The 17979-nt window shown below is 53.5% G+C and overlaps 1 protein-coding gene across 1 annotated transcript in view; it reads right to left on the reverse strand.

The window, feature by feature from the left end:
- The window catches only part of LOC103912899 (general transcription factor II-I repeat domain-containing protein 1-like), a 45230-nt gene that overhangs the window by 9262 nt on the left and 17989 nt on the right, over positions 1 to 17979 (reverse strand). Inside the window, exons 11-21 of the mRNA XM_009319309.1 lie at positions 14045 to 14082; positions 12883 to 12963; positions 11053 to 11142; positions 10432 to 10491; positions 9900 to 9965; positions 9006 to 9189; positions 7777 to 7835; positions 7528 to 7593; positions 6582 to 6665; positions 5423 to 5606; positions 4620 to 4648 (exon numbers count right to left, since the gene is read on the reverse strand). Of these exons, the coding sequence (XP_009317584.1) occupies positions 4620 to 4648; positions 5423 to 5606; positions 6582 to 6665; positions 7528 to 7593; positions 7777 to 7835; positions 9006 to 9189; positions 9900 to 9965; positions 10432 to 10491; positions 11053 to 11142; positions 12883 to 12963; positions 14045 to 14082 (941 nt within the window). The remainder of the gene's footprint in view (positions 1 to 4619; positions 4649 to 5422; positions 5607 to 6581; positions 6666 to 7527; positions 7594 to 7776; positions 7836 to 9005; positions 9190 to 9899; positions 9966 to 10431; positions 10492 to 11052; positions 11143 to 12882; positions 12964 to 14044; positions 14083 to 17979) is intronic.

The raw sequence follows: 17979 nt of genomic DNA on the forward strand, positions 1-17979 counted from the left end.
CTTCAGTTCAGCGGCACCAAAGGAACAGAAATGGCGGGTTTTGCACAGGGCAGCTGCAGACGCCGACATTTCGGTGCAGACCACGGTGAGCCGAGGAGCTGAGCCGGATCCTGCACCGCCTGGGCTGCAGGTGGACAAATCCTGCCATAAGCGGCTGGGCGCCCCCGACCCCCCCTCCGCTGCCACGCAGCGGAACCCAGCTGGAAAATAAGAGATGCTGCCCGTCGCCTGGTCCCCCGAATCGCTGGGTGACACCCTGCCCGTGCGGACACCCTGCGGGCAGCACCCACCACACAAAATGTGCAGGCGTATACGCAACGCGAAGGGGGAAGAGATGCAGATGGGTCACGCCGGAGCTGGGAAAGCCAAGCTAGAGTCCAAGCCAAGAGGGAACAAGATCCTGGCATAGCTCCCGTCAAGGAGGAATGCAGGCAGGAGCAGGGGCAGGAGCGCAGGCAGGCTGCAGGCAGGCAGGAGCGCTGGCAGGCAGCCGGGAAGAGAAGCGTGCAGCAGCATCTTTCCGTTACGAATCAGAAACTGTTTCGGAAGGGCAGCACGGCGTTTCACTTGGTTGGCAGCAACTCAAAGGCATTTTCAGCGTGTCAGGTGAAGATTTCAAGATGCTGTTTTGAAATCACACTGATTAAGAAAGATAATTAAAATTTCTTGTCCTGGTAACCCCCATGTGCTGCTCAGCCTCAACCACGGGAGGCATCCCACCAGGCTCACAGCCGCTGCGCTACGTGGTACGGAGCGCATCCCTAAGTGCTGGACCACAGCTGGGATGGAGCGGCACCCAACTCGATGAGCACCCTGAAAAAAGGGGGTTTGGGGGTCTCCGAAGGACACGTCAGGATATGAGGCTGGCGGGGAGCGGGAGGGAGGCAAGACCAAAGCAAACACGAGGGCTGGGATGAGCTGGGTGATGGCGCTGCCTTCCCGCCGGTGCAAGGATGCCACACACGCAGGCAAAAGGGAAAAGAAGACAAATAATAGGCAAAGAAAAAGGTGATTTGAATCGCGGAGGTGCTTAAAAACAGGCTTTGAAGCTCCACAGCTACTCACACTACCTGCTTGATTTTCCACCTTCAGACTAAAAACACGAACCAGCTGAACACTAAAAAATAATTCACCCTGGATAACAGCAAGGCGGATCAGAAGGAAAAATAACCCGGCTGCTCCTGCGGGGGCTAAATGTCGGGGCTGGGGGGTGAAGGGAGAGGGGCACGGACCTCGAAAAGCAACTTGGTGAGGGAGCAAGGTGCGTTCAGCTCTCATCACCGCCCCAGCAAGTGCCTTCCTCTTTTCTTTTTTTCTTGCTGGGAGTTTCCAACGCAAGGCACATCTCGTCAGAGTCTTGCGGAGGATTGTGCTCTCGTGATTAAAAAAAAAAATACAGTAAAATAAAAAGGATGCCTGGATGTGCGTTTTTTTTTAATTAAAGAACACTGCCTGCCCTACTTTATTAATTGGAGTATGGGAAATAATCTATCAGGGTGGTAGGGAGTTTGGGGAATAGGACAGATGGAGCTGGTGTACATTTTCAATCAAAGCACATAAAAATTAACATACAGAAAGAATTTTTTTTTATGTGCTAGATTACTTATGCTTGCTATTTTTTTTTTTTTTTCAAAGGCTCAAATTAAGCCTGTTTTGTATCTCTCTGCCTCAGGAAAAGAAGAAAAGAAAGGATAAGTGCTGTGTTTGTAGCGCTGGAGCTTTACCCCTGCTCTGCCACTTCTGTTTTAATGCCGAGAGATCGTTCTGCTTTGAAAAAGGGGTTTTGAAGGTCTATTTCGCAGAGCGGATACCAGCGGTGGGGAGAAAAAAAAAAAAATTGGAAATCAGAAGGAAAATCTCAGGACACCAGGAGGGCCGTGCTCCTGGATTACAGCCCCCGGGGAGCCACGCGGGTAAAGTGCTGGCAGAGGCACCGGTGACCTCGGGGCCATCATCCTACCTCCGAAAGGCTGCAAAGCCGCACTGCAGAAGGGGGTTGCAGCCTCTGACCTCCTCCGGGCACTGGGGAGCGCCGCCGGCTTTACCCTTCCAAAAACCAGCCTCATCCCCACCACCTTCTGCTAACAGCCTCCCTGCAGGCACGCACCCCCCAGCCGCCTCCGCGCCGGCAGCCTCACCCCCCGCCACTGCGACCCATTAGGGGGGGAAGATACCATCTCGACAGAGAAATTACAGATAATCTTGAGAAAAAGCACGCTTGGCGCTCAGATTGTATTGAAATCCTTTTATCTGTTTCTGTCACACTTAAAAAATGGGTGTCCCCAAAAGAGAGAGATAAGGAGGCCGGTCCTCTGCGGTCCTGCAGTTATCTGGGATGCTCTTTACAATGCAGGAGGGGCACAACTTGTTTAAAGCAAATTAAACGCCGTAATTCAACCTGAAGGCAACTAAAATCACTCCAAAATAATAATTAAAAAAAATGCTTATGTTAAACCTCCCTTTTCCCTTAAAATGTATATTTTTCATGGCCAAAATGATCCACAAAAAACACAACCTCCCTTATATTTCTACAGTTCTCTCTCCTGGGCTTTCCAGCTTTTAGACGCCCTTGCAATGCCATCCTGCTTGGGAGTAACTATTGCTTTCATTTTAACGCTCCTCTACGAAATAAAAGTGATTTTCATTGATTTTGTTTTAACGCCAAGGACGCACTTCTGCTGCTGCTCTTCATTTTACATGGCAGGACTTTACTACACAAGATTGAGGTGAAAAGAACACTCTTAAATTTAAATTTTTAATGATCTATGGCTAGTTGGAAATCATTAATTTTGTTAAGGCAGATGAAAAGCGATCAAAGCCGAGGCAGCGCGTGTACCACTGTGTTGCCACCATCCACTTCAGTGTAATGGGGTGGAAAAGCAGACGAGAGGTTAATTGCTGTCAACAGGGATTTTGGGGGGGCAAAATACAAATAGCCTTTTTCTCAAGGAGACATGCTGGTGGTAGTCTGACTACTAGAAAATAATTATAAGTCCTGGAACCGTCTCTGAAGATTTAGCAAATATATGAAATAGCCTATAACAAATTGAGTTGCCAAGTAAGAAAAACCCCTCATCTGCGACTGCTCTTATTTAAAACCCCCGTGGGAGGAGAGGGCATGAGCCCCAAGCCCGGCAGGGATGCCGCGACTCCTCCCGAGCCCACTTGGGTACCACAATACACGGAATAAAATATGCCTTTGGGTTTGTGCTAGCATGGGCCAGCCCGTGGTGGGAGCGTTCAGCTGGAGAAGGAAGGGAAAAAAAAAAAAAAAAAGAAAAAAGTTGTGCATCGAAAAGAAAATCAATTTCCGCTACATCTCTATTTATCAGGCTGCGTTTCCAAGCCAGCTGGCAGGTTGAAGTATTTGCCTTCTGATGTGCTCCTTTGTTAATGGTGTGATTTGTGTCAGATCAGCGTCTCTTAACGTAATTATACCGATTACGGCGGAGGAACGGGAAGACAAGATGTGGCTGGAGGAGCAGATATACATCCCCGGCTCACTCCGGCGTTACATCATGTAATTCCGTGGAAAACCAGAGTTCTGCAAAACCTGCATTTCACCGAGGGCTCGTTTAAGGTCCAGCCGATACGAGCTGGCACCTTGCTGCTTAGGCCCAACAGGTAGGAAGTCTAAACCCAAAGTCCGCAGAGGTCTCGGGGGACCTCCCCAGCGACTTGGCTGGGCCATACACGGGGATGCAGAGGGTCGACACTCGGACCATGCCCTGGATAGAATTTCCCAGACAGCTTGTCATTTGTTAGAGTCCTCTCGGGTGTCTAACACCTTTTTGCTGTTCTAGTAAGGACATATAAATGTTTTCCTCTCTGTCATATTTGTCTTCCCCAAATTGTGCCATCCCCGTGGAGGCTGGCCAAGGGAACGGGAAGCCATCAATAAAGACGACAACGTTTTTTGCACCCATCTGTGCTCTCCCAACAGTTGTAATTACAGACATTTAAAACCAAGACAGGTTTTTACCCACGTTTCTGACAGCAGCTCTCTTTTCTGGGCAGCCTAGAAGCGAGAGACAGAGCTACCGCAGCGATGCACGGGGAAGAACGCGGCTCCGGGATGGTGATTTCTGCCACTGGGTACGGAGCACACCCAGGACACCCCATCCTCCCCTCTCTCATGTCTCCCCCAGTGTTTCCACATGCAGGATGCTCACGAGCCAGCGAGGGCTTTCACTGCCGTGCTGCTGCAGCCCGATGCGGACCCTGCGGTTAATCACCCCCTTCCCATGATCCTCCCTCGCCACTGAACCTGCCAGCTCATTGCAACGCTTATTTATTTTAAGAAAAAGCTGAAGAAAGGTGCTTTCCTAAAAACAACGCAGATCCCTGCCCTAGATTAGCTCTTGAAAAATGCCGTCATTTCAAGGCAACAGCAGCAGCACCAACGGGTGCCACTGAGGCCAGCTGTCTCGGTCAGGGGAACTTCAGCAAATGCACCGAACAACAACAAAACCAAAGTGGGAAGCCCAGGAAAGTGAAGTCAGGGGCAACCTTCCTTCAGCTGATAAAATTATTGCGCGCCATCCACAGCTTACAACCCCCTGACCACCACTAAACACTTGGCCAATGCATTGCGCAGGCAAAAAGGCATCATCTCTTACCGGGTTTGGGGATAAGTCCTTGAAAAGGCCTGTAAAAAAGAAGGAAACAAGGAGATATAAAATGAAACGCCACTGGGAAGGCAACACGCCTGGCCTGAGCATCCTCCCGCAGCCCAGGGAGGGTCAGGGATCAGCCTGTCCTTCGCACGCTGTGCCACGACTCGCGCGGGACCGGCAGGAGCTCTGCGGGGATGGGGTCCCTGTGGGGACACACGCCCTGCTTGGGGCAGCATGCACTGTGTCAGTAAGAAGACGGGCAACATGGCCCAGCGAGAGGTGATGGAGCCACACTTAAAGCCTCTGTTTTTCCCAGTCTCACCTTACAGTGATAAAGTGCCTTTCCCCTCCCGCTTGCATCCATCCCCTTTGGCTGCAAAACCCGCAGGACCCCCTGGCAAGTGGCTAGTGCCCGGCGCCCCTGCAAGCGCTGCGGGACCCTGAGCACTGCCTTTCACCAGCAATAAACCAAGCAATGTTTCTCCTATTTCAAGACTCCTAGAAAAGGGGCTGGGATTTCTCTGCCCACACAACCACCGAGCACCGTTTTCTCCTGCCAGCGCCTTCCCCACAGCCTCCCCAGGCAGCAGACAGGAGAAAAGAGCACGAGTCTCTATTTTACAGTCCCCTCCAAACCATTCTGGCAATGTTAACTGCCAACTTAATAGCTGTCTCGGGGGCTGGAGGCATTTATAGTATTTACAGCCCTGCCCCGATGGGGCTGGCAGAGCTGGGGGTGCATTTAAGTGAGCTCCCTCCTCTCCCCCTCCTGCTCGGCAGGGTGGCTGCTACCTCTCGCCACGTACCTCGTCACGGTGAACTTGATTTTATCGGCAACGGCCAATATCCTCTCCAGGTTCTGTGAGCCGAAGGTGCACGGCTTCCTGAAGGGGATCCCGGGGGGCAGCCCCTCTATAATCACCGACCCCGGATTGCTCTTGATCCGCTTGTATGGCACTTGCACAGGGTATTTAATCCCCAAGGCCTCACCTGGGAGAGAAATGAGTGGTAAGCAAGCGGTAAGCGAGTGGGACACCAGGGATGCGATTTCTACCGCGGCTCCAGCTCCATCCCTGACCCCGCCAAAGCACGGCAGAGCGCGAGCGGGCTGCTCGAGGCACCACGTCAAGCGTTAGATCAAGGACCAACATTTTCAGGCCACCTCCACGATGGGAGCGGAGGGGTCCCAAGGCAGCCGTGAGTGTGCAGCAGAGCGGTGGGAGGGATAGAAAGCCGCTGCTCTTTGCTTCGGGACATTATTTGGAGATAACTCCATAGGCATGTTCCCTCGCTGAGGTCTGGCTGCAGGACCGAGGCTACACATTTCCTTGCAAATAATTGCTCCTGTGGGTACCCGGGAACCTGCACAAGTCTTACCGCTGCCTAGAAAATGAGGATAACAGCATTTCCCTGCCTTGCTTGATAAAGAACAGACGCTGGGGCAGGCAGGCCATGGGAGTGCCCTGCAGAGCCCGGGTAGGTGCCCTGGGGACAGGAGGAGCGGCATCTACTCGTCCCCCAACGCTCCTGCAAGTGCTTGCTACGGCCCCTCCTTATTCCTTTCCCAACCTCCCGCCACCCCCAGCTCCGCAATTCTCCGCTAATGAATTTACTATCCTTGTTCTTCATGGAGGTGGGGTTAAAAGAAAAAAACCCACCAAAACGTGGCCGGGAAGGGCAGGCAGCGGGAAGGGCAGGCAGCGGGAAGGGCAGGCAGCACGCTCCCCATCACGGGCTCCCCCGTGCTGCGTGGGAGCCGCCTAGGCAGCAAGCGCCTGCAGCAAAGAGCACCAATTCCCAGACCCACTGTTCCCTCCCTGGCCCTCCAAGGTGCCAGCTGCTCAAGGGGGAGGCGAGAGAAAGCACCTGGCAAGGGGGAGTTGGGAGGAGAGGGGAGGGATAGGGAGCAAAAAATTAGGAGGGGATAAGGAGGGAATAAAACCAACTCCCACCCTGGTTTCTCACCGTATTTCTTATTGAACAGGTCCTGGACTTGTTCCCGCAGCGTGTTAGCGATGTCTATTCTAGAAAGCCTGGCATCATAATTTTCTGTAAAATAAAGAAACAATTATGGACTTCTGCTGGTAAATTAAAAGGCACTCTGTGACTTTTAAGTAATGCCATTTTCTAATTATAGGAAAGTCCTTATCTTGCAATTAGCTAATCTCTGGAGTGGGCCATTCAAAGTCCTTAAAAATAATCTAAACAGAAATATGTTTTTTTTCCCCCGCCTGTTTGCTAAGAATAAAAGCCGCATGAAATCGAAGATTCAGTTGTGATAATTACCGGCGTTAAAATAAAACGCGCTCCAAAGCCTCTCTGAAAAGCCAAAGCCTTTGAAAAGCCTCCATCCCTCTCTGCAAACCCTCGCAGGCCCCTGTGGCCCGAGGAAAAGGGATGCTGAAGCAGGGCAGCACTTGCCCCCCCCAGCCCACAGGCTTCTCACCATCGCTCCTTTCCCTGACGGAGCTGCCGTGCCGGCTGCCACTATGTGCCAGATGGGAGCGGTGTTTATGCAAACATCGCCTGGGTGGAAAAAGCCCCAGAAAAGGCCAACTCTGAGGCTTGGAAGACGTAATTATGCATCCCGCAAGGTCAGACGGCGAGATAAGCAAAGCTGGTTAATTAGGGCACCATCCAGAGCGCTTCGAGGCTCTTGGACCTACGGGACTGCCCGCCGCGGCTGTGCGTCTTGTCTTCTGGTTGTCTGTCCTTCCCATTCTCTCACCTCACCTCCTCCTCTCCTCTCCTCTCCTCCCTCCCATCCTTGCCTTGCCTTGCTCCTCCGCCAACCCACCGAGCCCTGACACCCCGCAGCCGCTCCCTTCCCACATCTGTTTGCTCTACGCAGCCCCTGCAACAGGCCAGGGACTCTGCCTCAAACCTCCCCCAGATGCCTCCAGGCCCTCACCTTGAAAGCCCTGTCTCTTCACAGCGTCCTCCAGCAGCGCCTCGCTCGAGTCCCTCTCGCTGGCGGCTGAGACAGGGGACGTAAGAGGAATTAGGGTTTGCGGTGCCGCCAAGGGGGACGCACAGGAGGGGGTTTCCAACCAAAAAACAAGGTGGGGAGGGAAGGCAAGAGACGTGCTGTAGGAAAACGCTCTCACTCCTCTCCTACCTAGTCCTTAACGGCCCGGCTGCCGGGCGTCTCGCAGCCTACCTTTGGCTGCCGGGCTGTCCGACGCTGGCTCCTTTACGCCCTCCGCCAGCAGCTCCGGTCTGGAAAACAGCGAGAAGCAGAGGGCACATGAGCGAGCTCCCCGGCCAGCGACACCCCGCTGCTCCAACATCCCCTAGGACAACGCTCCTACAGCCCCAAACCACTAACCGTGTCTGGCTAATGCAGCTGCAATGCAGCAGGGGAACTTCGGAAGTAATTTTCATGCTGACAGACTCTTTAGTGAGCCAATGTGATGCTCCTTAGGATGAGATTAAGCTGGAGATGGCTGAGCAGCTTAAATCAGCTGTTACAGACATCTGGGAAACACGGTCCTGCACGTTTCTCGGGGATGGGAGAAGCCGTGCACCGCTCCTTTCAACATACAATTGGCCCCCAAAATTGTCACTTGGGTATCTAATGCTAAAATCACACAGTGAGGCGACAGCAGGGCTCGTTATGAGCTGCGCTACAGAGAAAGGGGTCTGGGATGGGGACAGGAGAACCCCCAAAACGCAGTCAGGTTGGCCTGGGAGCTGCTGGTCCGATGCCACAAAATCTCTGCGCTCCCAACATTTATTTTCTGTTTCAGCCGCCCACCGTGTTGGTTGCACCAGCTCTCTCCTCTGAGAGGGACGCAGAGTCAGCATTTGGGTGAGGACCCCCCCAAAATACCTAAAGACATTTTTCAATCCATCTCTGCCAGATCCGTTCCCTCTTTCAGGGCAATGCTGTTGCGTTACATCGGTCGTGGCTTCTCACAGCCCCCCCAGCTCCTGTGACACACCCTACGCCCCTGTGCAACGACAGCATCTTCCCTGATGCCCGCAGCATCCCGCTGAGGCACAGATGTGCACATCTGGACCTTGGCCGGAGCCGCTTCCCGCAAGAAAACCCTCCAGGGCTCCCAGCCCCATTTCTTGCCCCATGCCCGAGCACCCTGAAGGTTAAAGGCTCTGGCTCCTCCCACCCACCCTTGGGTGCTCCTTGCTGCTGTGGCCAAACCTTTGCAGAAGTGGGTTAAAACCCCAAAAGACATCGAGGGAGAGATGACACCACCACCGCTGCCTCTCGGGCATGGCTCTGATAAAGCAACAGCCCCTGGTTTGCTTCTAATCAAGCAAATTTATTGAAGGCGACCAAGTGATGGATCTTCCCCAGGACACTGCACAGCAGCAGGAGCTCCGAGCAGGAACATCCTCCCCAAGGGACGGCCACTCCACCTGCCTTACCTTTTAATGACAAACTGGATGTTGTTGCTCGCTTGCAGGATCTTCTTCAGCTTCGCAATCCCGAAGCAGTTGGGGCGCCGCAGCAGGATGCCCTCCGGCAAGCCCACAACGAACAGGTCCTCGGGATACATCAGGAACTTGGAGTAGGGAACTTTGACCGGCTCAGATATTCCTATGGCTTTCGCTGCGTGGGGACCAATTCGCGTTAGTTTGCTGGACCTCCACGTCGGGTCAAAGCAGCTGCATCCCCAGAGCCTAACCCTGCCCGAGAGCATCCCGGCCCTTCTCCTTTCCCCCGGTGACGATGGGCTCTCCCGGCCCAGGGGCCGCAGCTCAGCTCTGTCCCTGGCTTTCGGGGACCGCTGGGCAGAGCCGTGTCTCCTGGTCCTGCCAGGGGCAAAAAACCTTCTGCCGGCTCTCAAAATGCACGTGTGACCTCACTTGTATTTTTTCTGGGTTAAATAACCTTTCTAAAAAGGGGTGAGCAGAGCATGCCGAGTGCCAGCCCCTGGTGCTGGGGTCCTGCCAGCCTTCCTGGGCCACACCATGACCACCTCGGGTGGAAAAACCTCTCTGATATTTCGAACAAGTGATGGGGGGAAACACTTTGGTCCTTCCCTCCGCGTGAGAAAGGCTGAAGGTCACGGCAGCAATTCCTGGGCTGCAGCCAGCAAAAAGGCATCGAGGAAACCAAGGGGAAGAGCTGCAATAACAAGGCCCGGGGAGATTTCAAATGCATTTGTAAACTCAGCAGACAGCAAATGAACAAATTAGATTGCACCTTTACTCAGCCGCTGGTTTGGAAATGGTAGGTGACATTTCTGAGCAATTAGGAGCTCCCCATGGCAGAGGCCGGCACTCGGCATAATGAACATGTGTTAATGACCGTCTTACCGTATCTTGTGTTGAACAAAATTTCAACTTGTTTCCTCAAATGACTTAAAACATCCCCTATACCATCTGCAAAAAAAAAAAAAAAAAGAAAAAAAGAAAAAAAAGAAAAAGAGAGAAATGCTCTGAGAAATCAGCTGCCTCTGGGGCAAGCAACGCACAACGCAGGCGAGCAGCCCCTGACCTCCGGCAGAGCCGGCCGCGCGCTCTTCATGCCTCCCAGATCGGTGCCGGTCCTCCGGCAGCTGCCTCCAAGCTCGTCCCCGAGCGAGGAAGGGCAGCGATGCACCTGCCACAGAGCTGTGCTAGCAGCAAGGAGGAAAAAGACAGGGAAAAAAGTAAATCCAGGCAAGAGAGGGGAGGACAGAGCCCGAGAACACGGCAGTGTCCTTCCACACTGAGCTCTTTGGAGGCTGAACGCTTTGCTGATAAGGTAGGAAGCCCCGGAAACCCAACCCAAAATACATCTGTGTTCATCCATCCCTCCAAAAACTTGCAACGATCAGGCGATGCTCAGGGTTCATCCCACACTCACCTGATCCCTCCATCTGCTTTTCCTCATGTCGCGACTCCTCGCTGGACCCCTTCTCTGTCCCTGCTGAGGAAGAGGAGGGTTAGTGATGGCCAGTGTCAGCAAAACTGGACCAGATATGAGCAGGAGGTCTCCGGGTCCCCTGCAGTCACCCAACTGCCCCCTCCCCTCACTTTGCCCTGAGCACGCATCCCCAGCACAGGCTCGGGCTGGCAGCATCATGCCAGGAGCTGCATAAGCAGAACAAACCCATCGCCTACATCCAAGAGGTCTGCCCGCCCTTCGGCGTGGGCGTCCTGGGAGAGGCAAGACCCAGCACTCGGCATGAGCGAGGGCAGCCGCAGCGGCGGCACAAATCCCTCAGGTAAATCCCAGTCGTGAGCCAGGCAGAGGAGCCGGGGTTTGCAGCGAGTTGGGACTGGAGAGAGACTGGGAAGGAGCGGCGGTGCTGGAAAAGCCACCAGTTTGTCTATCAGAGCTCCCAGCTGGCCTGATTGAGGCCACGACTCTGGAAGCGGGTGCCGACTCAATCACCTTGGCTCATAAATGGTATTTACTCATTTCTGACGCACACACAAACTCCCGTGTCCCCGCGCAGTCTCCTGGATGCTTCATTTCTGGTACCTGCTACCGTTTCTAGGACGTAGTTCGACTCCTCCGAGGCCATGTGCGTGGGCACCGGGTCGTGCATCTCATCCGAACCGGGCGATCGGTCTGCGGACAAAACCCCACGGGCAGCTTTTGTTTCGATGCCGGGGGGCACTGTCCCCAAATCAGGGTTCAGAGGGTCCTGGCCCATCAGCAAGGGCTGAGCAAAGGGCCCTCTGGTCCTGGGAGCCCCGCACACCACAGCCCTGCACCAGGAGCTGCTCTGGGGGTGCATCTGCCTTCTTCCTCCCCGGGACCACCCGGAGCTCGTCCCTGAAACACACCCGACCTCTCAGCCCGAGGGAAGAGAGCCGAAGTTTCTTCCTAACCTCCACAGAAGGCGAAGAGCAAAAATAGTTCAAAATTATTTACTTGGCTTAATTCCATCTAGACACTCAATTTTGGCTTAAAAAGTTAATGCTGCTTGACTTAGCTACTCCGCTGTGGGAAAACCATTCCACTAATGCTGCCTTCCTCCACAAAATCACACCTCCTTGGGTCTCCCTTACGTAATCTGTATGACCTCTTCATTTAAACCTGTCTCCCCTAACGCTGGGCTCTCCAACGCCCTCAAAGAGCTATCCAAATTTAGCTTTAAATAAACATTCAGCTAGTTTAAATACTTCAATCAGGTCACTTCTTAATCATCACCTCAGGATAAATAATCCAAATTTCATCAATTTCTCCCTGTGGGTGAACACCTCTTTTCTACTAATCCTCCTCCTTGCCCTCAGCTGTACTCCTTCTGACTGAACTCGATCTTCAAATAAGGTAAGAAAAGGGGGACTCTGGACTTGAAGTGTGATCCACCCGGCACCCAAGAAGCGATAACACCTCCTCCTCCTCTTCGCATGCACCGTCAGCTCGCCACGTATTAGCTTTCTTCTCTTCCATTAGCTGCCAAGTTGAAAATTAAAATGTTTGATCTACCACTATACCTTGTTCCTTCTGCTTCCCCTATATTAACCGTGCGTTAAGTCCATTCTACGATAATCCTAGAGTGAATCCATAGATATCACTGTATTAAGGGGACTGTTGGGTGCAACAGAGATCACACCGGCGCGGTGGGGCCGGGCATCACTGCTGTCCTCTGCATCGCTCACCCTCGGGCACATTGGGAGTCCTGTTGCTGCCCTCATTCTGGTGAGATTATTAATTAATGTTTGTAAAGCACACTGAAAATGCAAAGCGCTAACTATCCACTCATTAAACCCAGAGGATCATCCTACCATTTGCTGCGCTGTCCAGGTCAGGTAACTGGAAAACGACTCTCCCAGCTGCCCCTCAAGCACCCAACTGCTCGTCTCCATCACCACCGACCTCTCGGGGCAGAAACGTGGGGAAATGCATCAGTGCCACTGATTCCAACACGTTTTCAGCACGTGCGTAATATTAAACCTGTTCTCACAAACTCTTCATAACCAGGCTGTTCTTCTAAATTAAGGGCCTCATCAAAAGCATCCCGCGCTCGATACCTGGGATCCTCCAAGCCCGCGTGTGAAGGAAAGCAGCAAAACAGGCTCGCTTTCTCCAGGGGAAAGGCAACATGGAAAAGCGATGAAGGAGAGAGAGAGAAACAAGAGCAAGCCCTAAAACACCCTGCACTAGCCCCAGGAAACCCACTGATTCCCAATACGACCCTTAAAATGACCTTTGGTGAAGAAAGACCAGTGCAAGGGCACAGGGGACCTTCTGTGCTGGGAGATACCCCACAACCGCCTCTTCTCAAAGCAACACGCCGAGCTGCCACGCAGCAGCCCTGCCTGCGCAGAGGCCGCTGCACGCAGCCGGTACCCCAGCGCCTACCTGGCACGGTGATCTGGATGATGTCCAGCTCGTCCGGCTCGATTTTGATCTGCCTGATCCCACCCAGCTCTCCTGAGGTACCTACCGGGGAAAGGCAACGAAAGGCAATCGCCAACAGGAACCAGCAATGCCATGTTTGCCCACCAATGCAGGCAGGGAAACCACGGCCGGCCGCGACTTCAGCGCCAGCTGAGCATCCCGCAGCAACGAGGCTTCAGCCAAGTGGCCAATAAGCATCAAGCCCATGGCATGGAGGTACCCAAAGGATGTCCGCGGGCATGGCATCTGCATGCTCCGCTGGCAGGAGCTGCCAGTGCCCTTGAACCAGCCGCTGGCCCTCGTTACGTGCTTGTTTCCTGGCTTTCTTCACTTAAACCAAACTGGGTCGCCAACGAGTGTTGGTGGGGATGCAGGAGGAGCTGTCTCCAGTGGGCACTCCTGGCATCTTTAATGCTCCCAAACTCATGTTTGGGACAAGGCCTCCTGCAGACCCGTGCTCTGGGAGGGCCGATCGCAGCTGCATCCCACCAGGGCACGACCAGCTGAACCCTGGCAAAATTCAGCGTGGTTTGAACCCCTGCGCCGGCCTGGCCATCCCACAGAGGCTGCCCCGGGGAGGATGCTGCATGTGGTGCTCAGCCCAGCTGCCTCTTATCTCCAGATAAATTTCCTCATTTAGGGTGGGACTGATTCACTGCAAGGGGCTGAGTCACAGCTTGCAGCTTGGGCAGGCAGGACAGCGGGGCTTCACCTATTCGGTGGTGATTCAATGGGTCCAAGCACCTAAACCTGGGGAAAACCTGGGGAAAAGCATTTCCTTCTCATTTGCGGTGCTCAGAGCACCGACACTGCTGATTTCTTGGTGACCCAATCGTGGCGACTTTTAGGGAGAAGGGAACTCCGAGACTGAAGAATTCCCTTAGCATCGCATTTAAGCATAAGCTTAAGTCTTGTTATTTCAGTTTATGTGCTTTTGGGACTCAACTGGAGGGTCACAGGGTAAGACCCTGCATCTATCAAACGGGGACAAAATCCTGAGAGAACTGCTCCGTGGGGCAACCAGGTGACTGGTGCCACACGTCCAAGTTACTCTGCAGGCAGCTTTCTCTAGTGCTCCCCGCCAATATCACTATTTTGCAAGAGAAAACGAATTATTCCTCACCTGGTTCACAGCTTTCAGAAACACTACACTTCTCGGACCTGGAAGGGAAAGGCAGACAAGAGAGGTGGTCATGGAGCAACCAAAGGGAAAGCTTAAAACCCAGCGGTGTGCGTAGGACTGATCCTGGCAGGAGGGAGAAACACCGCAGCCCGCTGCGATGCCAGGCAAGGGCTGTGGAGGGGTCCCTGGGGACACCGCACCCACAGCCCCAGCAGCGGCACAACGTCCATGGCTGCAAGGGAAAGCCACAGTCTGTGGGTTTCTCTGCAACCAAGCCCTGCTCCCAAACGCTCCCCCGGTATCAGCCCTCCTGCTAGACACTGATGGATGTAACCGCAGCAGAGAGCTCCTGAAAGCAAGAGGGGTTTTAAGCCCAAAACCTGGTCAACTCCATCCCTTTGCGGCAGAGAGCAGTGCATAAAGCATCATTACAATGTGGTTACTCATGGAGGTAATGCAAATAGGGAGAAAGGAAAAAAGTCAGTTGATTTGGTAAATATTTATTCTGCCCAAAGCTTTTCTCCCCTGCAAACTGGGCGCTTTCCCAAACTTGCGTCTACAGTTAACTTCACATGCTCGGGAATTTACACAAGGTGTTCAGCATCCAAATGAGATTACTTTGCATTCTCAGGATGCATTTGCTTTCTGTCTCTCTCTTTCTTAAAACAAGATCAACCACGGTGCTTTGGCAGTAAATGATCTAACGAACAGCACTGGAAAACGCACTCCTCCACAACGCTGGTCCTTCAGGAGGAAGGAAAACCCTTCTGAGCCAGCACCACATCCCTGTTGGCTCAGGGGGGATGTTCAAAAGCACTTCACGCTCACCTAAATCCACTCAGCAGCGTCAGCAGAGCAAACGATGGGCAATGCGAAGGAAGCCAGGAGTGCTCTTGAAATGTTCTTCCTAAATGTGGTATGGGTGAAAAGGATCTCTGGTCTAGAAAGTACTGTATATATTACCTAGGAGCCTTGGGAAGGGTTTTCAACTCTCCCACTTCAGGTCAAAGTCAACCTTGACCTAGGGAAATTTGGGAGGGGGGCTTCTCTGGGGAGTGCCCCACGGTATCTGGCCCTTCTCCCTGGAGCATCTGGCACTGTCCTTTCCCTGGAACTGGACTCTGACCCAGGTGGACCACTGCTATGGAGATGCTCTGCTCTTCCCAGGGAACAGAGGTTCCTCATTTGCAGGAAGAACAAAGCGGGATTTGAATATCCACATATTTTTTCTGCAGATAGGTGTTATCAATGCATTGGGAGATTTTGGGAGATTTAAGTTTACCCCTGTGGCAGGTAAAGCAAGCTGTGCACCACCGCTGCAGCTCATGATTCCCTTTGTAACCAGAGGTGCACATGAACCTCAGGGTCCGTGGCCCTATTCAATATGCATACACATATGTATATGTGTAAATTATAATTTACACAGTGTAAATTAGGAACAAGGCATATATATACACGCAGCTAGGATAAATTCGAAAAGGACCCCAGGATGATCTTCAAGTTGAGCCAGATTCACACCAGTGGAAGGCAGTCAGCCCAGCCCAGCCCAGCCCAGTACGGTCCACATCACAGCACCGTCACGAGGAGGGCAATTTGAATCCAGCTGGGTACAAACCACCCCTAAAATAACTAATTTTCCCCTATAGGGTCTTCTAAAGCGGTTTTACGGCACTGTGCAGTGCAACCCCTACCTGGCCCACAGCTGGAGTGCAGCAGATGAGACGGGGATGGTGCAGCATCAGCAAGGGCCATATGGGGACCACAAGCCTCTGGCTGCCCTCAGAGCTCTGCAGCGGCAAACCTCAGCTCCCACCCCGCTGGCATGCTCCAGCAGACACACGGGGGCTGGTTTTCTACCTATTGCTTTGCAGAAAGCAGCTCAACATCCCTAATATCCCATCCTTCCACCTCCTTGTTTCCAGTCACACCAATTTAACTGCACAGTGGGATCTTCTGCAGCAAAAATTAAAAGTGTCCTAATTGCAAACGTTAACAAGTGAACGGGAAAACAAGAAGCCTCAGGCCAGGTTTCAGCCCCTCAGTGTGCTTAGAGGCCAGCGGTATTTGAAGCATCACCGTTTCCCCTGGCATCCAGGATGCGACGGATGCTCTGCTCCTCCCCAAGTCTAAAACGCCTCCAGACACAGAGCGATTCAGCAAGGTGCAGAGAGCAATCAAGAGCTGGCTGAGAAATGGTTTTGTGGCTAAGCCCTAGCTGGGGATCCGGGAGATTCAAGTTTAATTCCTCGTAACACCAGTGAAGCACCTCAGGCCTGGACCCAGCCCAGCTGAGTTCCCACCGCAGACGTCTCCGGCCAAGGCTCTCATCTGGAGTCCCTTCATCATCGGGGGGGAGGAACAGGCACTCGTGGGGTGTGATTCCTCCAACCCATTTTAAATGGTTGGAAAGGGCTGACTCACCCGGCGCACTGAGCTCGCTGCTGATGAAAGGTGCTGGGAGTGACTCAGCCAGCCCTGCTCCGGCATGGACGCCCGAAGGCAGCCGCCGCCAGCCTCCCTCCAGCACAGTGGGCGAGTGGCTGTGCTGCCACGGCCCTACTTCACCAGCACAGCATTTGGGGTTGCTGCCCTTTGGGGGTGAAACCTGCACACTGAGCACTAACCACTTCAACCCATGTACAATATCAATGCACAGGGCTAACCAACATCACGCACAGAGACCTGGTCCAAGCAAGCCAACCCAACCACCCGCTCATCTTAACCCCCTTCCCATGCCCATGGTTGACTCTGCCTTGCATCAGAGCTCCAGTGTGGCACGGCTCGTATTGCACTCGTAGCCAACGGTACAAGGAAGTGGGGCCAGCCTCTGCAAAGTGCAGGAAACGTCACCGTGGCATAGCATGAGGCACGAGTGACATCCATGGGTGCTCCTGGCACCCCGTCCCTGGCAGAAGAGAGGATGAGAAGAATTTGACTTGTTCCATTTAGCAAAACGAAGCCTGGGAGGGGACACAGTAGTGTCCTGCAGCAGTGGGGCAGCAAAATTGTGCAAGAGCCATCCCAACCCTGTGGGGTAAAACCACCCCCAAACCCTCCTTTGAAGCTGGAGATACCCAGAGGGCTGGGTGACGAATGCCAGCCCCGTGGACTGGGCAGCCCGAGAGGTCTCTGCCCTCCGAAGCTGCGAGATTTCAGTGCTTGGTGCACCGCCAGGCTCGCTCACTGCCTGCTCTAACGCTGCCGACATGGCAGGTTCCCCTGCCCAGGACGAGCACAGCTTTAGAGGCACACGGCAGCCACATCCAAGGGGACAAACCTGAAACAGCACTGGGGAGAACGAGGAGACTCCAACCTGTCACAGGCTCGTGTCAACAAAGAGCCAAGGAAGGAGGGGAACCCAACACATGCCACGGAGGAGATGGGGACAAGTTACCCCATCTCCCCATCCCAGCCCGCAGAAGTTACTGACCCCAGAGCACGGTCTGCAGCCCCGGCTGGTGGAGGTGTCAGCGCTGGGTGGCGAGACTTTGAGCTGGAGAGGCTGAGGAGCACTCGCTCCTACACCCCTGCTCCTGAGCCTCCCTGCAGCCGGCCGCCTCCAGCATGGATGTGCGGACAGACATCCCAGCAAAGCTCATTTTGCTGCTTGCAAACCCATCCATGACCGAGCCAGCCGTGCAGGGGCAAGGCTGGGAAAAGGCTCCTTTCCCTGCGGCACAGCCTTGCCTGCAAGCATCAGTTATACTGCTATGAACTGCTGCCCCACTTCTCTTATTTAAAGTGATTTTAAAGGTAAATGTTGGGGCTAAATATTACCTTGCTTCTGACCAGCTGAAGCAAAAATGCAGGAAACTGGGGCTACACAGAGAAAAATACCTTCTGGATCTCCCAGCATGGGTTGGAAAGCAATGCTGTATGCTCCATAGGTGCTGCCAGCACATTACAGACCCGTCTAGCTCGTGGCGTGGTTGCAC

This window comes from Pygoscelis adeliae, unplaced genomic scaffold, assembly GCF_000699105.1.
Source record: "Pygoscelis adeliae isolate BGI_AS28 unplaced genomic scaffold, ASM69910v1 Scaffold282, whole genome shotgun sequence".
NCBI lineage: Eukaryota > Metazoa > Chordata > Aves > Sphenisciformes > Spheniscidae > Pygoscelis > Pygoscelis adeliae.